At 54.2% G+C, this 24275-nt stretch overlaps 7 protein-coding genes across 7 annotated transcripts; 5 read left to right on the forward strand and 2 right to left on the reverse strand.

The window, feature by feature from the left end:
• Window positions 1-241: 241 nt before the first annotated feature.
• On the forward strand, window positions 242-852 carry N7482_005816 (MICOS complex subunit MIC10; the record flags this gene model as incomplete). The annotated part of the gene is made up of 3 exons (XM_056687941.1): window positions 242-316; window positions 455-605; window positions 698-852. 3 exons carry the CDS (start codon window positions 242-244, stop codon window positions 850-852), a joined length of 381 nt encoding a protein of 126 aa, XP_056543496.1.
• A 1051-nt stretch (window positions 853-1903) lies between these two features.
• On the forward strand, window positions 1904-4002 carry N7482_005817 (nucleobase cation symporter-1 family protein; the record flags this gene model as incomplete). Its single annotated transcript, XM_056687942.1, has 5 exons — window positions 1904-2003; window positions 2210-2280; window positions 2357-2606; window positions 2670-3397; window positions 3463-4002. 5 exons carry the CDS (start codon window positions 1904-1906, stop codon window positions 4000-4002), a joined length of 1689 nt encoding a protein of 562 aa, XP_056543497.1.
• A 1419-nt stretch (window positions 4003-5421) lies between these two features.
• N7482_005818 (putative 1-phosphatidylinositol-4,5-bisphosphate phosphodiesterase Plc1) lies at window positions 5422-8916 on the reverse strand (the record flags this gene model as incomplete). Its single annotated transcript, XM_056687943.1, has 1 exon — window positions 5422-8916. One exon carries the CDS (start codon window positions 8914-8916, stop codon window positions 5422-5424), a length of 3495 nt encoding a protein of 1164 aa, XP_056543498.1.
• Window positions 8917-15739: 6823 nt separating this feature from the next.
• On the forward strand, window positions 15740-16637 carry N7482_005819 (uncharacterized protein; the record flags this gene model as incomplete). The annotated part of the gene is made up of 3 exons (XM_056687944.1): window positions 15740-16008; window positions 16089-16417; window positions 16471-16637. 3 exons carry the CDS (start codon window positions 15740-15742, stop codon window positions 16635-16637), a joined length of 765 nt encoding a protein of 254 aa, XP_056543499.1.
• A 730-nt stretch (window positions 16638-17367) lies between these two features.
• N7482_005820 (uncharacterized protein) lies at window positions 17368-17727 on the forward strand (the record flags this gene model as incomplete). The annotated part of the gene is made up of 1 exon (XM_056687945.1): window positions 17368-17727. The coding sequence occupies one exon, from the start codon at window positions 17368-17370 to the stop codon at window positions 17725-17727; it is 360 nt and encodes a 119-aa protein (XP_056543500.1).
• A 1255-nt stretch (window positions 17728-18982) lies between these two features.
• N7482_005821 (putative adenosine deaminase) lies at window positions 18983-20253 on the forward strand (the record flags this gene model as incomplete). Its single annotated transcript, XM_056687946.1, has 3 exons — window positions 18983-19039; window positions 19283-19984; window positions 20056-20253. The coding sequence occupies 3 exons, from the start codon at window positions 18983-18985 to the stop codon at window positions 20251-20253; spliced, it is 957 nt and encodes a 318-aa protein (XP_056543501.1).
• A 349-nt stretch (window positions 20254-20602) lies between these two features.
• Window positions 20603-23335, reverse strand: N7482_005822 (uncharacterized protein; the record flags this gene model as incomplete). Its single annotated transcript, XM_056687947.1, has 1 exon — window positions 20603-23335. The coding sequence occupies one exon, from the start codon at window positions 23333-23335 to the stop codon at window positions 20603-20605; it is 2733 nt and encodes a 910-aa protein (XP_056543502.1).
• Between the last annotated feature and the right edge of the window lie 940 nt (window positions 23336-24275).

The following is a 24275-nucleotide window of genomic DNA, read 5'->3' on the forward strand; positions in this document are numbered from 1 at the left end:
AGGGGTTGGTTTACTTTGAAAAGAAAAAACGCGACCAACGGAGAAAAAAACCGCGGCGAAATTTCCGACCGCCTTTGCCGGCCGACCTCACTCGTAACTCCCGACTCCTTGCACTCTGCACCTTCCGACCCAATCAACCTCTTCAACCCTCTTTATTGATCTGTGAGTGTCTGATCTCTGTGAAGCGGTATTTTTTATTTGTTTATTCAAAGCTAATCCCCTCCTACCTAGATCCTTCGCAATGGCCGATTCTAGCGAGTCCCGGCCGGTCGCGCGGGCCACCAAGCCCGTGAGCGAGGCTCTGCTTAACGAGAAGGTACGGACCTGCCAACTACAGAATTCACGATTACACTAGGCATCCTGTCCCTGCCAAACATGGCGGGGCAGAATGGTTGTGTTACATGGTATCCGGAACAGTCGGGGACAGTCGGCTAACTCGTCGACTGAATTGCAGTGGGACCGCGCCATCTCCTCGATGATCATCAAGTCTTCCCTCGGCCTGTCGTTCGGTGTTGTTTTCTCCGTTCTTCTGTTCAAGCGGAGGGCCTGGCCTGCTTGGGTTGGCCTTGGCTTCGGTGCCGGCCGTGCTTGGGAGGAGGCTGATGGTATGTTCAAGTCTACGTCTGCTTGTGGTTTTATGTCGCGCGAGAGCTGCCTCGCAGGGCTCCCATTCCTGCCTGCTGTTGCCGTGCGGTAGCCAGAACTCTATCGCCCCTAAACCGCGGTGCCTCCATGATTCGATCTACTTTGGAGCTCCGAAAAGGGAACCCACCCGGCAACCAGGTGCAATGGGAGTCCCTGAAGCTCTTCAACGTCGAACAACTGCCTTTCACTCTGGCACAGATGAGCTAACAGATGATGCAGCTTCTTTCCGCCGGGGTGACTCGCCCATCAGAGATGCGCTGCGCCGGTAGAGACATCCGACGGCTTCCCCTCGTGTACGATAATTTGTACAGAAGTCGGGAGATCGGTGGATGGCGGGTTTTGATTAGAAAGAAACAAAACAATCCTAGATCGGTTTCCAATATTACCGCCTGATGGTGCTGAGGCTTTCACCTGAGCTTGTGGAAGCCGCTGCACCGAGGGTGGATTCTTTCCCTAATAGCTCCTGTGTTCTTTGTATGTTGTGTGCTTTTAATGGACGGGCCGTTGGATGTCGGCCGTTTTGCATAGGCGGCAAACCCCAAGTCCCACACCCCAAGATGAAGGCTGGAGAGTCTGACAATAGAGAGTAATGTAACAAGAAGGGGAGAGAGTGGTGCATGGCCTCGGAATCGAGGAAGTATAGCCCGAAATCAACACCAGCCCACGTGACCATGATTGCTCATTACTCGATCCCATCGAGTCAGCCCAAAAACCAACCTTAACATAATCTGCTGCCCCAGTTTTCGGTGATTAGATACGACTCCTTGCAGCCAATCACCAGCTCCGTTCTGCTTGCGGAGAGCACGGGTGGAGCCGTTCGAACCGCACTTATCGCCGATAACGCCCACTTACTCAGGCAGGTCAGGCAATGGAAACTGATAGGCGCACCAAAGGCGCCCCGTGCTCGACCACTCCGCATCCCAAGCAGCAGTTGCTAGTGTGGAGATGCAAGATATTGCACATGGCGGGGCAACATGATCGTCCCGACACGCGCTGGTTTGACCCCTTATCGCACCATGGATCATGACCGGGACAGGGATGCAACGCTCCAGCACGGATGCTGGGATTATATGGGCCCATGCGACTTATTATATCATAGTCCCCAGGCAATGACATCGGTTCTTGTTCCAGTATTATCCTTGATTCTACTCTGTATATCCCCTCCCCTCAGGTGGACCCGCACCTCTTTTTTTTCCTTTTCGTATTCTGTTCCCCTGGTTCGTGAGCGGCTGCTTTTGCTTGCGGCATTCACGACATCATGTCCAAGCTCAAATGGATTCTCGACAAGGCGACTGTGGCCAGCGAGCCCGGCTTGTCCAATGCCCAGCTGATGTTGACGAACGAGGATTTACGGCCAGGTGAGAAGACCGTTCCTGACGCCGTTTGGCTTGCTTTCCTTTCTTGATCTGGGTTGCCTACGGGCTCGACTTGATTTCCCTTGCATGGGATCAATAAGAACGACGGACTGTGCCCTATGCCCATCCGCGGGGTGTCCATGTCATTTGAACATCTGTTTTGAGACAAGTTGGCTAACCGGTGGAAATGATGTAATTGTGCACTACAGTCGAACCTGCCCGCCGCCAATGGAGATGGCTGAACTATGTCGCATTCTGGATTGCAGACTCGCTGAATATTGTGAGTCCCCCCGGAGCTCACTAGGATCACCGAGAGTGAAAAATGCCATCGCAGCCAGGGCTAACGGGATACCCAGAACACATGGATGATCTCGTCCTCCATGATTGTCGACGGCCTCTCCTGGTGGCAGTCATGGCTCTGCGTCTGGATTGGATATTTCATTGCAGCTGCCTTCGTTTGTCTCACCGGTCGCATTGGTGCCGTCTATCATATCTCCTTTCCCGTCACCGTTCGAGCATCGTTTGGAATTTGGGGATCGTTCTGGCCAGTGATCAATCGGGTGGTCATGGCCATTATCTGGTACGGCGTGCAGAGTTACATTGGAGGTACGACTGACGCAATTATATACCGGGCCCTTCAGGAGAACGTATGCTGAATCCCCTCTCTAGGCGAGTGTGTGACTTTGATGATCGAGGCTATCTGGCCTAGTTACAAGCACCTGCACAATGGGCTCTCTGCCAGCGCGGGCGTGGATACCAAGGGCTTCCTCAGCTTCTTCTTGTTCTGGCTTCTCTCCCTCCCGGCCCTCTGGTTCCCCGTCCACAAGGTGCGACACCTGTTTACCGTCAAGGCGATCTACTCGCCCATTGCCGCCATCGCCTTCTTCGCCTGGGCGATCTCACGAGCTCACGGCATTGGCCCAATCATCCACCAGGGCAACACCATCCACGGCAGCACCCTAGGCTGGGCTTTCGTGAAGGGAGTCATGAGTTGCATTGGTAACTTTGCCGCTCTCATTATGAACGACCCGGACTTTTCGCGGTTTGCCCGGTCGCCCAAGGACGCGCTGTGGTCCCAGCTATTCACCATCCCGATTGGCTTTGGCGTTACTTCCTTCATTGGCATTATAGTGTCCTCGTCTTCGGCGGTCATCTACAAGGGCGACCCAGTCTGGAACCCGCTGGACCTGCTGGGCATGTTCCTGGACGGAGCCAGCTCGGGACAACGCTTTGGCATTTTCATCATTGCGACCGGCTTCGCCCTTGCACAGCTGGGAACCAACATTTCGGCAAACTCGGTCTCCGCCGGTACCGACTTGACTGCCCTGATGCCCCGGTACTTGAACATCCGCCGTGGCAGCTACATTTGCGCTATCATCGGCCTGGCCATGTGCCCGGTATGTATCCGTCGTTCTGATCGTCGAGCCAGGCATAAATTCGCTAACGGGGCATGCTATCACAGTGGAATCTCGTGGTCTCATCCAACCAATTCACCACTTACCTGTCCGCCTACTCCCTCTTCCTCTCCGCCATTGCCGGCGTCATGATCTGTGACTACTACATTGTGCGCAAGGGCTATCTTGACATCAAAGCGCTGTACAGCGGACGCAAGACCGACATCTACTATTACAATTTTGGATTCTCCTGGCGCGCCTATACCGCCTACATCGCCGGGATTCTGATCAACATCGTCGGCTTCGTTGGTGCAGTCGGGCACCAGGTCCCCGTCGGAGCACAGTACATCTACAATATCAACTACTTCACCGGCGTGGTTGTCTCCGGCGGTATGTACTGGATTCTCACCCGCCTCTTCCCTGTGCCAGGGACCAGCGACCACTGGAACGAGGTCGATATTGATGTCGACGAGTTCAGCGTGGCGGATGGGCAACCAGTCATTGACGAGGAGCACACCGGGTATGGGTATGACCGTCGCTCGATTACGGACTCGCTGCCGGCAGATGATCAGAAGGATGGCATTAGTACAGCTGCCAAGAGGATCTGAGCGTATCATATCAGGGGGTCTGCTTGCGTTTTAGGGTTATTTGTTGTCCTTTTCATTCTTGTTTACTTCCCTTGGTTGGGATTAATGATGGCTATACCCCGTACATGCCCCTCCCCAAAACACACAGACACACACACACACATACAGAGAGAGAGAGAGAGAGAACTGCGCTCGACATGTACAGTACTGAGGCTCCAGATAAGGAGTCTGGTTATGACGCGACGACACTCAATTGATAAATGTCTGGGACTTAGAGCTACCTATTTATGGGGCTTTGTCATGTCCACTGGCTATCGCATCTATACCATCTTCAAGTGTAGACAGCCGAGACCTGCGTAGAAACACCATGAGTATAAGAAATAACTACATGCCCTCAAACTCAGTCAGTACGTGGAGAGTGTGAGAAGCAATCGTAGTCTGTGATCATGAAATAAAAGACGGTGTTGAGATTGATCTATGCCTAGCCGACCGGTCGAATGCAAGATAGAATAAAAACAAAGTGAAGAAGATAGAAATCCTCCACAAGTAACCATGCGACCCAGCGCGTCATCTATTAACATAGACAATATGAATGACAGGGCGGAACGGAAGAAAATAAAAAAGATATCAAAGGATAGACAAAAACAGGTGAAATCCGGCACCCAGAGAAAGTGGTATCCTTGAAGGAGTGATAAAACGTTCCCACTGAAGAGAAAAGAAAGCAAAAAGCAAGAAGAAAGCAAATCGGCTATGCAAATAAAAGCCGGCAAGGCCACACCGCACAAGATAAATACATAAAGCGCCTCCCGGGTCCGATTCCCCGGGATTCCGACCGAGCGAAATATGGCTGCAGAACGAGAACCTAGTCCGATCATGCCATGAGATGAGATGCCCGAATGATGAGTGACATGTGCTTTACTCCGGTGAACCAGCCACGAAATGAGATGTGTGATGTGAGGTGATGTTTCCCAGGTAATGACTCCCGCAAATGCGATGTAGGTTATTGATGATGATGATGATGATGATGAAGGGGATAGAAGACGTGGTGGCTGTTTCGCCGAAGTCCAGAAGATTTCCCGCATCCCGAAAATGGCGACAGAAGCTAGAAAAGCGAAGGAACACCACCAATTTAGAAAACCGTGCTCGTACAAAGGAGAACAAACAAACAAAGAAAACCAGATGGAGACAAACAGTGATAAAATATACACATAAAACAAGGGGGTATCGCTGCGACGGGTATAGCAATGGCAAGAGGCAACAACATGTAACCGGGACGGGCAGAGAGGTGATGAAAGAATGTCATCGAATGCAAGAAGACAGTATCGAGGTCTTGCAAAAGCCAACTTGCGTTGAGAAAATGGTCGAGGCGAAGGGCAAAAGGGAGAAAAGGGTATTGTTGGTTGGGGGGGGGGGGGGGGGGGGAATAAGGAGAGGACCTTCTCATTGTAGGAATGAAGAGGTAGACGTGGTGGAGATGGTTGGGGTGAGGTTTGGAGAGCTATCCTTGTCTTCAGGACTGACAGGCTCACTCCGATCTTGGAACTGATCCTTTTCGCGGTCGGTGGATGACGCACGCTTGAAGACAGTCTGGCCAATCTGTCGCAGGATGCCCATGCGCTCAGCGCGGAGCTGATCCAAGTCCAGACGCTGGGCTGGGACAGGCTCCTCCTTGGAGATGCGACAGAACAGCGTCGAAAACAGGTACTGGTCACCGCTACCATCGTACAGAGGCAGATAGCGATAACCTTGGGACAGACTGGTGAGCTTGGCAGTGAATGTGGCTAGCTGCACGCTGTTGCTGTTGCCAGCGCTGCGGCCATCCAGGGAGCTCCAGACAGTCCACCGCACGAAGACAAGATCAGGGTACTTGGTCTCCAGGGAAAGCTTGAAACGGTCATTAAAGACAGGGCTGTAGCCGTTGCTCTGCTCAATCTTGGTGCGGCGGCGGTGCGGATATCCAATGCCGGACACACCGTTTCGTGCAGAAGCATTCATGCCGCCCTCGCCAAAGACCAAACTTTGACCACGGTCATCAGCGCTGAACATCTCGATCTCCACATAGGGATTAATGCTGTCCTCGGGGCCCAGAGTGCGAGGACGCGGGAGCTGTTGCGCTGAGATGACGTCGACCGCGAACCGAACCAGCCTCCGCTCCATCTTCCGCTTCGGGCCCTCGTGCTCTAGCATCGGGAGACGGAGGCTCTCCGGCTTGAGGACGTAACCAGTACGATCAGAACCAGCTGCGAACATAGCCTGGTTCATCTGCATGCCAATGTCGTAGGTCTGCCAGTTAAGGGCCGCCATCTGGACACCGCGGCGCCAGAACTTGTTCGGGTCGAAGTTGGAAGAGCGGAGGCGGAAGCCCGAGGGATACACGCGGGTGAGATACTTCCGGTTGTGCGCTTCGAGGGAAACCTTGTTGTCGTGGTTTTGGCAGATGCTCTCGAAGGAGCGTTCAGCGAACGAGTAAACGTGGTTGTACTTCCTGCTTTCTGGAGAGGAAAAGCTGTGCCACTTGTAGCCGCGGGTATAGATACCCAAGTCGGAGAGGGGCTTCGTGATCTTGCTTTTCTGGCGGCGACGCTTCTTCTTCTCGTTATGAATGGACACCAGGGCCCCGTCACTGTCTTCCGTAGCGCTGCTCATGCTGGTCGCAGTAAGCGAGCGTCTATCGTGGGAGATGAGAGGGCCGATGCCATCGACAGAACTAATCGTAGGTGGCCTCGAGAGCAATGGGAGCGGGGTGGTGCTGTTGGAAGAAGTCATGTCGGGAGGGGGAGTTGGACGAATGAACGGCGAGCTGGCGCTGCGCTTGCGACCATGAGTGCTGACAGAGCTCATGCTATCCTGGCGAGCGTCAAGTAGAGTTTCGTCACAGGTCTTGACCTTGACCAAAATTCGGCCCTTCAACTCCTCTGGTGAGGGAAGGATGAAACAGTTGGTCATCAGGGGCTCGAGGATAAGCTGCTCCTTGAAAGTATCCTTCATGATTTTGACCATTGCCAGCTGCTGCTCGGGGTTGCAATGCACTTCGAGAGAGAGGATGAGAGGGAAATCGCACGAGATGAAGGCGTATCGGTTGATGACAGTGATGCAATCCGCGAAAAGGACGCTAGTGGTCATGGTCCGCCCGTGAGACACAATTGGACGCCCGTCAGCACCATCCCAGCAGTCAATCTCCACACAACGGCATCCCTGCTGGAGTGCGCTAATATAAGCCTCGGTACTCGAAGCTCCAGCAACCTGGCGGCCCAGCAAGTAGGTGTTGTGGGAGCTGGAAATGAAGTACTCATTCAGCGGCCGGTCAAATCTCGACTGGGGAGCCTTGGACGCATAAACTCCATTGCTGGGCGAAGCTAAGAAGGCAGAAAATGTGTCAAGATTCATCCGGGGAGCAGGGGTGTTGGTGTCCGGCGCATCGGAAGAGTTAGACAAACGAGGTCTCGATCTCTTGACAAACTTATCGAACAACGCGACCCAATGCGCGCGATCGGCATCAACATCCTCTTTCTGCACATCGCGTAAGAAGTCCAAGAACTCTTCTTGGGTCAGACCAATCTTGTGGTCCCTGGCGCGACTTTTGTAAATTTCCTTGACATCTTTCCGCTCCTTCAGACGCGCCAGGAAGTCTTTGAACTCAGAAAAATCCAACTTTCCCTTTCGACCAGCGTCGGCCTTGGAGAATTGAGCTCGAAGCATGTTCTTGGAGCAGTTGATGTGCAGGCTGCGGCAGACGCTCTCGACGGCAGTGAAATCAAGACTTTGCTCATCAGCAGGGCGAAGGCCCTGTGGGAACAGCCTCAACATTTCGCGCTGCCAGTGCGCGTGAAGAACGGCGTCACTCTGCTCCGAGGCCGCCAGACCAGCCATGAGGCCAATTCGATACCGAGAGATGTGTTCGAGAGTGGTGGTCCACAGATCGAGGATGTGGTCGTTAGGAGCAATCAAATGCAGGGTCTTGACGGCGCGGCCCTTGAATCGCTCAGAGTCCGCAATTACGATGGTGAACCATCGACTCTCTGCATCCTCGGGAACCTGGTGCTCTTCACGGTAGTTACGAGCATCGGCGCCAACACGGATCTCCTTGATATCGTCTATATAAAACCGCTTCGCAGGGTTTGAGACATCCCAGAAGACCTTGGCGGCGTCCAGATCCAAAAAGAAACGAACCTGCTTGCGGTGTTTCTTCGTCACTTTGGTTAACACGGTTCCGCGCTGCACGGCGGAGTCCACCTTGGGAGCGACAGCAACACCGGCCGTGGCAACCAGTTCGCGGGCCGACATCATACGGCTCTCGCTACGAAGGCTCGAGGGCTCGGAGCCAGCCCAGGCCCCCAGGCCGTCCAAGACTTCATTGCCGTCATCCTCGTTGCTAGAATCCAACGCAGTATCCCGGACAGTAGGCTGGGAACTGTTCTTGCTCTCACTCCGCCGGCGCATGATGACGGGTCCGGAGCTCCGATCTCGCTTGTCGTTTTGCGAGGCGGACTGCCTCCTCCGTGTCAATTTGTTGGCAGCACCTCGCGAGATTCTTCGCATCAAGCCAGGAGCCTTGGAAGTAGAGACAGTAGGGTCATTGACCCCATTGGAGTTGGGGTTTATGGTTTGGGGGACCGCCATCATGGACTCGCCCAGTTCGAGTGGGGCGGGGTTAGGGAGGGAGTAGTTTCGACCGCGCGGTCCCTCGCTGGGAGGTTGAAGAGGAGTGCCGACGGGGGTGAACGCATTAGGTGTACCTGGCGCTGGACAGACGGAGGTAGGAGTCGAGGTAGGTGAAGAGCTGAAGGAAGGCGCATAAGAGGGGGTCGGACCAGAAGGTAGAGAGCTAACGACATGATGTAGAGAGGTAGATCGAGGGAGAGAGGTTGCGAGTTTTAAGCTGGCTTGGGCGTTGGCCTCCAGAGCCGGGGGTGAGGTTGCCGTAGTGTAGGCCATGGCGGCTATCCGTTATCAGACCGACAGCTCAGCTGTCGATAGGTGCAATATTTTAGTCTTTCGTGAACCGTGCCAACTTCCGAGTCACCTGGACTCGTTCAAGGGCGAATGGGCAACAGCGCAGGAGACCAGCCGGGCCGTTCAAGGGTTGCAAGAGGCCAGGTTGGGAAAGCGATCCAAGCCGAAAGAAGAAAAAGAAACGGAATAGCCTGACACAGTAAGAAAATGATTAATGGTTCAGCCACGTCCTCAGCAGAAAGGATCCGTTCTTGAACTCTGCATCTTGGCCTGGCTGGGATGCAATGCGGAGGGAGAGCCCTGCCGGAAAGCGCCTCACGGAGGATAGCCGAGAAAGGTAGAGGAGACCTGAAGGAATTAGAGAAAAAAGAGAGGCGAAAAAGTCCCTGATAACAATTGCAAAGGGCACTGGCCCCGTGCAACGATCCTGTTTTCTTTCGTCTTTTTCTTTTCACTGAATGAAGTTCCTCCGATGGTAACCACTTGCTGATAGACGTCACACACGCGAGGCGATGATCTCCAAGCCCAGGGGGTTCCGGACCGCAGGTTCTGGGTTTCTTCTTTTGGAACCCAGCTGATTCTCTGGAGAATTCTCCCAATGAGACCAATGCGACCCCTCTTTCTGCTTGTCGATCTGCCGGTCCGTGGGGAAAACCGCTGCCCTGCACAGGAGAGGGGAATGTTGCGATATGGGCCAATTGATCGCACAACCAATGGACGAACTAGGGAGGGGGTGCGGCGCCTTGTGCTCGGGAACGAAGGAGAGGGGGTTCGACGACGGGTAGCGCAAGTCAAGAGGCTGGAGGGACTGCGCATATGCGGGTTCAATCCCGGCGTTCAGGAAGAGCCCCAAAAAGGATGCAGTCGCGTGTTCGGAATAGGCGGCGGCAGCGACAAGGCGAAAAGAAAGAAAAGTATTGCCAGGGTATACCCTAGTCTGTCCAGCTCCACACTCGATTGGCTGTGACTCGAGACTAGCGATGCAGCTGGCGATGGGAGTACCCGTGCTAGAGTGCAGGGAACTTTTTGCGGCGCAACGGGAGAACGGATGGGCAATGCGATGTGGAAAATCGGGAATTGCGACACTGCCAGCGCAGTGGATGCAGGCGGTCGAAAGAGGAAAGACAAGCAATCGGTAACTGGGCCGAGTTGAGAGCTTCGCTGATGTTGGATTATCTGTCTTAGTGCCGTTTGGTCGCGTAGTCGCCGTGAGCTGATCCGGGTGCTGCACGGTTACGTGGTGGCCACTAGAGTCCGTATGCGAGGTGGGTTGGAACTGCTCCTGCAGCGGAAGTCGTGATGATCATGCGACGGAAGGATGGAGGACAAAACCAGTGTTCTCCTATGTGGACGGTTTGATCGAGATGAGTTGGAGGTAGACTTTGAAGAGAGGAAGGTTGGGTGGAAAGGGAAGGGGGGGGGTGGTGGGAAATAATTAAATCAATGAATCAATCCCAGCGATTCCGCCGGTTTGGAATTGAAGCTGCAGTGGGTACGTGTATTGGGTGTAATGGTGTAATGGGGGTATTGAGTACTTACGGTGGGAGTCGCCTGCGGTATGAACGGTTGGTACCGAGTACACCTGTATGGTATTTCCAGGACGGTTTCAAGTACCGGTGGGTTGCAATACGGGTAATTCTTTGGGGAGGTATGGGAACTTTGGCCTTGGCGTTAAGTTGACGGCTCTTTATTTGGATTTTCGCATTCAGAGCGACCGAGTGCAACACACGTGGCTGATTGCCAATTTGCGACGGTGTAAATCCAGACGAATCATAGGTCGGAGGGAACCGAGATGATGTGATGGTGCAGGGTGTGGAGTATATAGCCCCGATAATGTGAAGCAGTTGAGGTGTGGAGGGGAAGTGTTTCACCAACCCGGAAAGAAAGAAAAGCAGCCCGAGAGGATTCAAGGAAATAAACCATGCGAATAATAATGATAATAATGATAATCACAACTGATGGGGAGGATGTCGGACCGGTGTCTATGTATATCCCCAGGATGAGGCTTAGAGTGAACACTCAAAAGGAAAGGGATCTCAGATGGGGCGGAAAGGCTAGGGCAGACCTTCAATTAAATAATACACCGTGGAGCAGCACCGATGATGATTGGAAACAGCGCATAGGAACGGCCCAAGACAGGATCCGAATCTAAGAGAAAGCCATTTCCTACGGTGAGGGTGAGGTGCGACTCTGCCAATGGCCAGTGCCTATCAGCGTACCGGGTGGTCTTGGGTAAGATATGGGATGACGATGTGGAATGACTGCGACCCTCCGATGGGCAGATCTCGTTGCGCCGTGTCATTGGGCGATCCCCCTAATTCCTGGGGAATGCTATCGGCCAAACGGAAGGGGCCGATCAGTGTTTCAGATGCGTGGAAGGGCCATCCAGCAGAATGACCGTCTTTCTCAACAGGTCGGACGGCCCAGAGAGAGACGACAACAAAGGAGGACCTCCAGTCCCAGTCCCAGTCCCAGTCCCAGGAGGGAGGTGCGTCGGGGACTCGACGGAGGATTATTTTGAGCCAAGTGGATACCGCTTAAGCAGTCTATTCCATTCAGACTTCCATAGTCAGACCGTGTGCCGGGCTCCAGTTCCCCCACCTCCGTGATTGGGAGTGCGCTTCTTTACCCTTCTTTGTTCGGGAAAGTGGCTCAAGTGCGCGTGGCTCAGCAGCGTGTGGAGCGTGGGGAGGGGAGGAGTGGTACGAAGTATAGTGAACTAGTGCCTTCAGTCTGTAGGAGAGATACCGGTCTATCCAGACGACTGTGCGCATGGTATGGTCGCATACCTAGCCTGTACAATGGCCCACATCGCCGTCATTCTTAGGGTGTTTCTGTACTTCATGTATTCGGTATAGTAGTTTTAGTGCTTGGTACAGTAGTGAGTTTCCCAGCACCGACACGCTGGTCCCGCAGAATATGCGGAGCCTTCGGATTCCTGTGTTTTGACCTGCCGCAGAGACATAACTTGATGACCCTTCGTTGGTATCCCTGCCTTATCGCGGTTGCTAGCACAACCTCTGGGCCGGTAGGGTGATGATGACGTCTTTGTTCAACGGTCGGGCGCGTATCTCTGCCCAACGGGTGGAGGACGGGGTGTACAGCAAAATGGAACCCGTGTGCCACAGACGGTCGATCACGATGCACATCATCATTCCCTCCTATTCAGCCACGCCCCAGAAAATTTAGGACATTTAGGACATTTAGGACCTGATAGGGGCGGTAAAAGTGGTCCGACAGGGACCAGTGTCTACCCTGGTACGTAAAGATCCGGCCGATTCTGCTATTAGTCGAGACACAGGGAGGATGTGAACAGCGGTCGTACATCAGCCCTTGGGGCCGAAACTGACAAGGCTGGTCCCAAACCGCTGAGGCTGGGGCAGTGGCAGTGAAACGTTTGGGCGGTGCAGTTGGAGCCGGTGGATCCCCGCAGAGAGCCCGCGCGAGAGATCGTCCGATGTTTGAGCCCGTTCCCTGACGAACACTGCCCAGTGGAGGAAAAGACGGGCTTGCCCTTCCCCGGCCTGTTCACCGCGTGCAATAAGGGAGCGGTCTGGTAACGTGAGGGGGTTATAGTTTAGAGTAGTGTGGTGTTTTTGGGGATGTTGCAACACCCTCGGAACCAAATCCCTCGGAATAATTTGAATTAATTTCTACTTCGAGAAGAGTGGGAGAGAAGAGGGGGGAAGAAGCAATCATGAATTATACCGAACCCCGTGCGACTCAGCTGGACTCGTACCTGCGGTGTTGCATGTCGATTCGTACGTTAGTGGTAGTCTACCCGTGAGGGGAGTACGATGCCGAGCGCGACGAGCCGCCAATGCCGTCTGACTCCGTACGGTATACCTTTGTACATTTCGACATCTTCCCTCTGTCCTCCGTACTTCGTATAGATACTGTAGCATCATCAGAGCTGTCTGCGGGGTCGCTCTCAACCCCGCGTTCTCTGATGCGCTGGCGATGCCCTTTGCTCAGCCTTGCCTTGATTCCGTGCCGTTGGACATCCGCGAGACCCGGGCGACGAGCAGGGCGCGTCGTTTGAGCATGCGCCTGAGGGCGGTTGGCTGACGACCCCTCATTAACCGGATGCTCGTGCAGGGCGATTTTGGTGAGGCACCTTAGCGTGACCAGCCAGGCAGCGCCTCTCTGTTCCACGCGACAGCTTGAATTGCGGACCTGTGAGCGACCGACAAGACGTGTCTTTCGCGTTATCTGCCTCGAGTCCCTCGCCCGGATCCAGGATCCAGGATCCAGGATCAAGGATCAAGGATCGCGTAGGTCAGGGCTCAGGGCCAACCGGAACTCGACTGCCTGGAGTCGGTCGCAGCTTTGCCTCACGCCGCAGGGCTGCACGGGGCGTGAGGTGATGACTCACTATCGTCGGCCCCAGCAGCTTCCATTTGGACCACATGGGAGCCATGATTATAGTTAACGCCTAGCTGACCCGTTCCCGACCGATCCGTGCGCCATCACGACCTCTATCGTGTACAGCGGCTGTGGCGGTTTACTGAGCACCTCGGCATCCTGCTCGCCCTCAGATCACGGATCCCGACTTCGTCGCACTACTGGCTAGGCGTGCTTGCAGGGGATCATCAGTATCCGCAGAGCTGATCCTCACGAGGGGACAGGGTACAGCAGCGCCACGGTATCAGCGAAGCATCACCGGTCTTGAAGCCCAGCATCTCGTCATGGCCAGGGAGGGGCGGCTGAGGCAAGGGTCCGCATTTTCGTACCAGCCACAGCCACGGCCAGTCGCAGTCAGGCGGAGAGTCGGAACAACGCGACGATGATAATCTCGCGTGCTCAGCTCAGCGGGTCGCGCTGAGGGTCAGAGCAAGTTCAGACCGCTCACCCCTCTCCTCATCTCTTTGCGCCCTCCATGTCGATGCTTGCGCCAGTGAACGCGCCCCCCTCCCCCCACCAACACTTAGTGAAGGTGGGTTGGCCGACAATCCTGTTGATCGCGGGAAAAGAGGGGATTCAACCTGCCTATCCAACCGCTCTCCGTCTTCTGCTCTGAGCTGCCGTCACTATCGTACTTCGTAGCTCCCCCGCCAGACTCCATATTAGCCTTCCCATAGGACCATCCTAATGCCGGGATTTGCGCTGGTTCCCGTGATCCCCTCCGTTGGGGATAGCTGTGAACAGTGACTGAGACGTGATTCTTTCCAAGGTTCTTGGGTTCTTCCATTGGCTTGAGTGGGGACCTTAACGTTGCGCTTTTCTTGAACTGCGGACCCACTGCTTGACAGGGTCGTTCTCCCCCTCGTCATGACGGAGGTAACATACGGAGGGTATCCACGTATTCGGGCCTAGGAGCAGAAGGCGTCACCGTCGCGGTGGCTTGAGTAGTGCTGGCCTCCGTCGTGACTGTACGGAGTACTCCGTATACTCCGTATACTCCGTCCGTTGGCCCCCCCATTGCCTACGTATTCATTGCCTAACTGGGCTAGCGAGCCCATCGTGCAGACGTATACCTTTGTTTAGTTTCGTCGCGCTTCAACAGGCGGGCGCGATCACAGGCAACACAGAAGAATCATGTTCATAGGACTCGACAGGGGAAAGACCAAAAGGGGCAATGGGCGGTACACGCGAACGCAAATGGAACCCGTAAATCAACAGACTTCCACAATCTACAATCACAAGCGTGACCGCCCCCAACCTAGGCCAAGCCCGGTAAGGGCAAGGACGGGCAAGACCCCCTGCAATTGATGCGCACGTAAGTAATATAAAGTAATACCAGTCACTCAATCTCGCAGCCGCTGCTGGCTCCGATTAGCGTTGATAGCCCCCCCGCTCTCCCTGCCCTATGGGACGGAACGAACGGGGAGGGGCACAGGAAATTACCCTTTCCCCTCTACCACTCCGAATCGCCTTTGAATTTTCCTGGTTTTGCGGGGACTCGGCTGCCTCCTGAGCTCCTCGCCCATGTCCAGCGACACGACACTGCTCCGATCTCTGTCGGAGGATGTTCCCACTTGGAGAAGGGATACAGTCCCTGCGATCATAGCATCATAACTTCGGGCACCATTCCCGGCACCGCTGGCTGGCCATCCCAATGTCTCGGGAACGGACGTCCATGGACGTGGTCATATGACATCATGAAGATGAGAAGAATGCCATCTTTGCGGTATGGAAACCCGCCAACCAGCCGTATTGTACCACGTCCTGGCTTTGTTACATAATACCGAGGCTTACAGTACCATACTGGTCACACCGTTCCCCAGATACGCCATTGCGTCCCCAGGTACGTCGAATCTAAAGCATACTCGATAGCTGGAGACGTTTGGAAGCGGGCACTAATAGGGGCCAGGGTATCGTAGCCATTCACCGTTAACAGGTAGGGGCACACACATTCCTAGCTCGAGGATGCGCGAATGAAAAAATTTGGGAAAAAAGTAAATTTTCAATCTAATCGCCTCCCCCTGAGGGGTCTGATCTTCGAGAAGGGGCTTATCTCCATTGCTGTCATTCCTGAGAGATTTCGCCATGCCCCCCGATTTTACCGTGGCCGAAATGGAATTCTCGGATCAGAAGATCAACCCGACGAATGAACGACAAGGTCACGACCAGGTCTAATGATGACGGCGTAACCTATAGTAAGGCCCCCCTTTCGCGATGCCTACGACCAAATCCGGCCGGGAAAGTTACACTGCGGGGTATAGAGTTAGTAGTATGCAAACTCAATCCTGGCTGGCTGAGTGACAGGCACACCACTGCACCTGCACCGCACATCCATGTCGCCCTTCGCAAGACCCAACAGGATGGAACCGTTGCGCCTCACTCGGGCCACGGCCCGTCCTGAATGCTCACCTTCCACTGTTGGCTATCCGGCCACAGTGACACACCGTGGACGGTCAACTCTATTCTCTCATTAAACCGCGAGGAGGGCCGCCATATCCAATCGGTGTCCTGCGCACCCTCGCCACTGGTTCTGGGCACTGAATGCGCGGCCACCTCAATTCGCTCCGAACCTCCCGTTGTTTCGCCTGGTAGTCCGCTCGGCGAACCCACTATAGCCGCTACGGACCGTGACTGCTGCTCGCTGATGCCGGGATGCCTGCGTATGCCTGCGTATGCCTGGCGAGGCACTAGGCACTGCGGCAGGGAGTCGCGCGCAGTGTGATCGCTCCAATCCAACCGACCGGTCTCAGGGCTCCCGCGCTCTCGCTCTCGGGGAGGCCTGTCTCATCCTGCAGGCACTCTTCGGCTCAGCCCCCGTTCTCGGCCTTCGACGCGTCTCCGATGCTTAATATACTCCCGCGTTCCACGACTCCACCTCAATCATCTCCTGCAAGAGGACCTGCAAGAGGACTTCCTGCAATGCAGCGTCCCGTCCCTCGGTGGACGCCTCGGTTGGAGGTCGAATTGCAACGCCAGCAGGAGCGCGCTACCCCCATCTCGTGGCTCGGACTATGTGACGATCCTGGTCTTTTCCCTCTTCACCAGGCAGTCGGTGCAAACCTGCACGGGCAGCAATGGGGTGTATGGTTCGCGCCGATAGTGCAACCGACCGGGACTTGTGACACCGTCCAGTTGCGTTTGGACGGACCTCCCTTTCGACTTTCAACATTGAAGATGCCATCGGTCTCGGCAATGGCTTGCTCTCGGCAGTCACCTCACTGCTGGCCAGCACCATAGGAAATAGTGCCAAACTCGGTTGCCTGATCGATGCGGAGAACCTCCAAGAGACGCCTGCATGAGCGTCGGCCTGCCGAAGCTGCGGAACGGTCCCCAGAAATCATCTTCTATAGGTCATGCGACCACCAACATGGGTCTCCGATGGCTCATAGTGCCATTTCGAATATGGAACAGACACAGGGGACCGTGGAAAATGACCGAGCCTACACCGTCTGATGACGATTATCTTGAAGAGATAGCCTCTTGTATTGAGCCCGCAGATTCAAGAGTATCCTGCTAGGCCATGTATGATTTCTGCAGTCCAGACCGAACCCCCTTCTCCCAGCCAGCGCTGTGGCGCAGACGCCAGGGCTGAAATTGAGGACCCATTCTGCGACAGGGTGTTTTCCAAAAACAGAACTTTTGAGACCCCGGACAGCTACTGCACTAATGAAGCGGCCTTAGAGTTTGTAGATTGAGGTGGGAGTTCACCCCGGGCGATATGCTGGTCGACTTGCCGGGCCTGTCCAAAGGCAACCCAAGCAGAGGTCGGGTTTCAGCTCGTTCAGAGGGTCGCAAGCAGGACTGTTCTGGCCAAGCGTGCGCCGTTTCCGAGCTTACGGGAAAGTTAAAAAGAAGCTGTACCCTGGAATTTCCAACGCCGTCCCGCCACGGCACATCGCGAAATTCCGAAAACTGGCTCTCTCTGGAGCACCATTTTCGCCCTGGTCGACGAGCATAGATCTGCCGGTATCGTCGGGTTACTTACAATTCCCGATATTTACAACTTGTACCTGTACCGTGACCGCCCCAATGGACCCCATGAGTCAGTGTTGCGTTGGGGCGGTAAATATCACCCAGGTGATGGGCTCCAACAAGGACCCCTCTCGTGGATCTGGGGCCGAACACCGAGTGGGCTACCCATCCAGGGCTGCTCCACATCCACTGGGAGCTCCGCCGTGGACAACGTGGCTTCCAGAATGCCTATCGAAGGACCAGCCTCCATCTTACATGCAGGAACTGCTGCCAGCATTGGGACGTCAGAATGCGCTCCCACTGACTGCCAATTGCCAACTGCCAATTGCCAACTGGGTCGCATTCACCTGGCTCCTCGACCGACTTTCTGGCCTTAAATCACCTTCGCTGATGAGCAAGGAGCGACTGGAGCTATGAAACGGCGCGCACACGGCAGCAGTCGAGCGGATGCCCGAGGGCCGTTGTCCAATTGCTCGACCTCGGTCTTGGCGCGGCCGCCCGCTCGCTTGCTCCCACCCGGAGCCAACGATGTCTCCGAGCTAGGCCAAGGCGTATCAAACGCGGTGGACCGGTGGACCGGTGGACCAGTCTCCCTTCTCCTGACGGGTTCATCTGGCGAGGTACGGTAAGTGGCTGACCCTGATTCCTGTTCTCACGGACGGGACATACACCGCAACAGACCTCGCTCCCCGATCGCGACCTATTCTTAGCATCAGTTCGACTGTCGCCCACAACCCCCCTGTCCAAATCCTTTATGGCATGCATTCGCCCATCCCTGGAAATGTGCGACCCGGCCAACTGGGTCGCAGGCATGAACTAAACCCGCGCTCTAACCCTACTAATCTGTAGTGGGTTATTCCTGCCAAGTAACCGGTTTAACCGGCTACTTCGACTCGCTAGACAAAACATTCCCAAATGAAATTTCCTTTGAGAAAAGGGCGCATCTCGCGAACTCAAGCCTCGTACCTGTGTACTGTAAGGGCTCTCTCTCCCTGACGGGCCGCTCCACTTTTCATCTCGTTATCTCCCGTGGTCTGAACCCGCCGTGCAATTTATGCGAAACCCGCACACACTAATCACATCTCTAAAGTCGGTTGCGCTGGCTGGCTCGGATCCCACCGGTAATAAGTAAAAAAACGTGTGTAGCATGGAGTATTCTCTATGGCGTATCTCCTATCTTTAGGGGCGACTGTAATCCGAATAGTTTACCGTTGGGGGCCTTGTTTAAGATACCCGTATTAGGCAGGTGTCTCACGTCTCATTGACTCTTTGACCGTAGTCTGGGAACGAACAATGAACAACACACTGTCTTTCTATTTCTGACTTCTGACGAGAGACCGTTGCTGTCTCGCTACCGCAGCGTGGAGAGGCACGATACGGTTAGTCCTTTTTTCGGCGGACTTGGCTCAATACGTCGACTCGTGGTTGCGGGGGAGTTTGATCGTTGTGGAGCGGGCAGATCGCATAGCGATATCCGTAGTTGGGATGGAGATTCCTTGTTGAGGTCATTGTGGTTTGTATAGTTCCAGAGGCGGCGGTTGCTTTAGGAGTGAGTGATATGTAGGCAAGTCGCTAGTGACTTCCAGATGGAGCTCTTGTCCCACCGGTAGTCCCCCCGCTCAGGAACAACCCACCGGAGTGAGCATCGCCTTGTTCACCCTGGTCAGCCACCATGGATCTCTCCACCCCAGTTGATAGCAACTTTACGACGGCACTGCCAAAGGTTGAGGTACGTGCTAGGTCATGACTCTGCCTGCTATATCCGAGGTCTGCCAGGCTAATCCTTACCCTCCCCCTCCCACCTGACAACAGTTGCACGCCCATCTCAGCGGCAGTATCAGTCGCCAATGCTTGCACGAGATCTGGCTGCGCAAAAGGCAGCAGGATCCAAATTTCCCCATTGAGGATCCCCTGGTACTTATGCCCCCCGGCAAAGTCGACTATACTCTTCAAACGTAGGTTGTCCCGTCAGACTACGACTGACAACGTGCTGACCCAGCAACCTAGCTTCTTCCACGTCTTCTCGAGACTCATCTACCAGCTCTGCGACGACCTGGACAGTCTCGCGTACGCCACCAACTCCGTCCTCGAGGACTTCCTCACCGATGGAGTCCGATACCTCGAGCTGCGAACAATTCCACGCGCATCGCCAAGCTCCAACATAACCAGAGAAGCGTATCTCACCACAGTCCTCGACACCATCGCACAGTTCCGCTCAAGATCAACCCAAATGTCCGTTTACCTGATCCTCGCCCTCGACCGCGGCAAAACAACCCCCGCCGAGGCCCTCGAAATCATCAACCTCGCCATCGCCAACAAGCCGCGCGGGGTCGTGGGCGTCGATCTGTGCGGCAACCCGACGCAAGGCGATGTCACGATCTACCGAGATGCGTTCGCCCGGGCCAAGGCCCACGGGCTCGGCGTCACGCTACACTTTGCCGAGACACCGACTTCAGGAGCACCGAGTGAGCTGGACGCCCTGCTTTCCTTCCAGCCAGACCGGCTGGGCCACGTCATCCACGTGCCAAATGATGTGAAGCAGGAGATTGCGAGGCGAAAGCTTGGGCTGGAGCTGTGCATGTCGTGTAATGTGCATGCGAAGTTGATCAATGGAGGCTTCTTGGACCATCATTTCGGGGAGTGGAGGCAGACAGACTGTCCGATTGCGTTGTGTGTACGTATACCCGGTTGATCTTGGACTGTGCCGTTTTTCATAGCGTGTGAGCTGACCTAGCGGGTTTCCAGACGGATGATGTGGGCTTCTTTTGCAGTTCTGTCTCGAACGAGTACCTCCTTGCGGCTGAGCACTTTGGTGTTGGCCGTGCTGAGATGCTGCGTATGTGCGCGAAGTCGGTGGATATGATATTTGGGGGAGAACAGGAGAAGAAGAGGCTTCGTGAGATTCTGAGGCGTTTCGAAGAGGAAAGAGCGACAGTGGGTTAGCAGGTGCCGACTCACGAATGCTATTCTATGAAATATTGAGGGTCCGGACCACTAAGCTCTTCTGGGAGATGCGTAACATGCGTAACAGAAGGAGATGTTGAGACAATGTCAGGGACAGAAGTGCCATTCTCAGGTCGCTGCTCACTGCACGATCGTACAGTTTGCTCGCAACGCTGAGTGAGCTGAGTGAGCTTGACTTTGGATCTGCCCATGACGGTTTCACTCACGCGCGAGGTCTAGTATCTACTAGTGGCTATCTTCATTATTTGAGGGGAGGGGAATTGAAGGGTGTGTACTATTAACTTTGGTTGTAAGTTTCGTAGAATAAAGGACAAAGGACATCTCTCTCTCATCCCTGCCATCTGAACCGCCTTTCCTTCAAAGTCTTAATCACTCCCAGGGGCATGAACTCACGGTTCACAGCTGCAAGACTTCCATAGGTGCGCACCATCTCATCATGATACAGCTCTGCTACCCAGCGCCAATACGGCGTCATCTCGCGCCAGGTCGCCGAGATCGAGCCTGACTTACTCGCTTTTCCCCTAGGCCCCCTAAGCCCAGTCTGGCTCTTTTTGAAGCTCGCGGTGGCCGCCACACTTTTCTCTCCGGGCACCTCGATCAGATTCTTGTATGCGGAGTAAAGCTTGGGGTTTTCCAACATAGAATACGGCGCGTACTCTTCCAGTGACATGAAGGGGAGGGGCTCGCCATCCTCACCCTTCCAGGTAGCGTGGGAGTCCGAACCGTGCTTCTCAAAGTGCTCCTTGGCTTGTTGGTACGCTGCCTCATCGTGCAAGGTAGCCCTCCGAAGGTGCTGCTGCGGTGTCTCTTTGATGTTTTCGCGCATCGCCAACAGCCGAATGTATGGATTCAGCAGTCCGAGCCCACCCAGCTCAACAGGATAGTAAAAGAATCCTTCGGGCAGGTCATGAATATCAAATCGCTCGGCAATCACAGAGCGCAGGTAGTTAGTGACACTGACCTCAGAATTGGGCGTCTTGTTGGAGGGCTTGCTGAAAAGGACTCGCTCGATGCGGCTGAGTGTCGAAATGGCCATGTCGATGTGGTCGCGGCCAAAGCACATCGCAGGGATCGCAAAATTGTTGGCGAAGAATCGTCCAAAGTAAGCATTCCATGCTTGTACCCAGGTGAAAACACTCTTGCAAGACGAGAGCTGCCGGTCAAGTTCTTTGATGTGCTGATCCACTTGTGTCTGATCGATGACGAATCTGCCTTGCTCTGCATCGAGAATCAAGAAGCCCCAGCGAATGTCTCCAGGTGGGAGAATGGAATCCTTCTTGGGAGATGCTCCCATGCGCACAGTGCCGGTCTTTCCTTCGTTGAACACGAGGCCCATAATCTCAGCATACTGGGTCATCGCCGCCCAGGCCCTTTCGCAGGTCTCTTCCGCACCCCAGAACCAAAAGTCATCGTGTAGTCGATATAGGATTCCGCCACTGGTCTTTTGATTGACCGCGTAATCCATGCAGAATAGAACCGCCTCGTCGAACACATCCGAGAGAGTGTGGCTCAACGGAACCCCGCGCTTTCGAATTTGAGTTGATGCAGTACGGCCATCTTGAAGGAATTTGAGCGGCGCCTCCAGGAACATTTTGAAGAAGTTCAGCCACGTTTCTGGGACACCAAAGTATTTCAAGACCGTCAAGACCGTAGCATGGGGCAAGGACGGGCCAAACCATTGATAGTCAGAACGGACTGCAGTGAAATTGCCACCCTTGTGCTTGTGGATCAAGGACTCGGTAATCAATAGATGGAGTAGTGAGTGCTTTGTATCCAGCGCTTTTTCGACCTGGGAGTCGTCGTCATAGCTTCGAGCACCCTCGGTGGTAGACCCCGGTAGCTGACTCATGAAGTATTTGTCGCGATACATGCCCTGCCGGAACCGATTGAGGCAATAAACGCTAGAGTGCTTAGTTTTTCCAAGGAAATACTTGCGTCTCTCGATATCCTCCTTGGAAGCGTGCTCATTCCCGGCGTCCCATGCTCGCGACTGAAACCGTCCGAACAGGACGCGCATCTGGACCGCCCAGGTGGTTCCCAGATACTGCAGCAACAAGCTGTCAAGCAGGTCTTCGTCCATGAAGAAGCGATATTTACCGTTCAGTTGGCGGCGCATGTCGACAGGGATGCCGTCGCCACCCCAAGTCCAACTATCGAGAGATGCAAGGCGCATGTTGAGAACATCTGCTACCTCTTGCAGCACCTCTTTATTGCGCATGAACTCTTTGAGAATCGTTGTTTTCTCGGCACTTAGCAAGTCGGTCTTCATCAACGCCTTGGATACCCATTCAAGCTCCTCAACATTCACCCACTCTCCCTTAGTTGCCAAATCTGTGCCAAACTTGTGGAAGCTCTCACGGAGCTCCTTCAGAGCCTGGCGAGATAGCTTTGTCTTTGTGAAAAGATTGTCGAGATAAGAGCTGATAGAACCCTCGTTCACATGGGTGGCCGCCGTAAAGACCAAGGACTCCCACTGTGCTCGCTGCTCATGCATTTCTGGCCGGCCCACGCTCTCAAAGCCAGCATCAGCCTTATTGGAAACCGCATGATCTGTCTGGCTGGCAGTTGGAAGTGCGTCCCCGTCCTCCAGATTGGACAACCACTCAGTGATGAGCTTGCTGTAAAATGATGCATGTTCGTGCCTGAGCTCCAAGAAGCGCAGGTCATTTTCCATTCGGGTGATCCAGTCTCTCACGGCAGAGTCAGAGATGGAAGGATCGTAGCGGCCCTGGAAAAGGAAGCGTCGGATGTTGGCGTGGTCGGCTCGGTCAAGCTGGCCCATGCAGGGTGAGGTGACTTCGTCATCATCAGAGTCCTCATCGGATGAGTCAACATCCAGGTCCAAATCATCTTTGTCCAGAGTATTCTTTGGATAGCCCTTTAGGCGAGAGAGGCCGTCCAGAAGAGTGCGAGCCCGGGCACGCACATCCGGCGCAGTGGCCGCGGCCTCCAGAATATCGGCTTTTTGCTTAACAAACAGAGCCCGTTGCTTGGAATGCTCATTGATTTTGGTGACAGTGATGGACCTAAGGGTCTGAGGCAGAGCTCCGGTGAATGCCATCATGCCTTTGAGTGAAGGACAAGGATCAGATCTTGTTTGACACCGAGGATAATGATGTTGAGAAACGAGGGTGCGTGATGGATTGAATGGATGGATGGATGGTTAGTGGTGGGAAGTTGCTTGGGTTAAATAGGTGCGATTGAGCTGAGGGATGTAATACAAGTGGCTGAGTTATGACTCAGGCAGGATTCTCTTGAAGATAACAGATTGCCAAATAAGCATCCAGAGTTTGACAGGCAACCGATCAGTGCTAGCCTGGTGGCGTTTGGCTTCGCAGCCCCACTATCAGGATTCCAACTAGGATAGTAGGTTGATTGTGCCTCAAGATGCTTGTGCTCCGATGTTCTAGCTGGATTATATTATGTGCAAGGGGAATGCTCTTATATAGTTTTTATAGTATCTAGATGGGCTGTTGTTGGCGCCCTAACAGAAGCAGCTCTAGTTGCCATGCTTTCTACAATCGATTTCTTATGATTAAGGAATACCTCTCTCTCAAAATCCTTGTGCTATTCTGTGGTTAGTATGATCAGGTCTGGGGAAGTGAGAAAGTACATGAAAACTCACCTAATACCACTCAACTAGTTTTTCATCCACCCATTCGATCACAGTGGCCTCCACGTCACGGTCGACGTCATGTGTCAAGCCAGTGGGCATAAAGGGCATGACGAGGCAAAATATAGGATCAAATAGAGTCTTTGTGTGCCCCATTTACATCAACCCCTGAGGATTGTCGGGAGATGGCCGAAGATACCAGTTAACCAGTCTCGCCTTTGTTTCGGACTGTCTGGGCTCGGCAGTGGGTGGGTTTGGAAATGGAGTTTTCACATGTTCTGGACGAGATACCGTCTCTTTATTGAAAGAAAAAGGAGGAAGACTGATGCCTGCTGCCCGGTAATAGGCAATCGGATCACTCCATATCTTCAACTTGGCGATTTGGCCA

Source organism: Penicillium canariense, assembly GCF_028826845.1.
Source record: "Penicillium canariense strain IBT 26290 chromosome Unknown utg000003l_segment0_segment0, whole genome shotgun sequence".
Classification (NCBI taxonomy): Eukaryota; Fungi; Ascomycota; class Eurotiomycetes; order Eurotiales; family Aspergillaceae; genus Penicillium; species Penicillium canariense.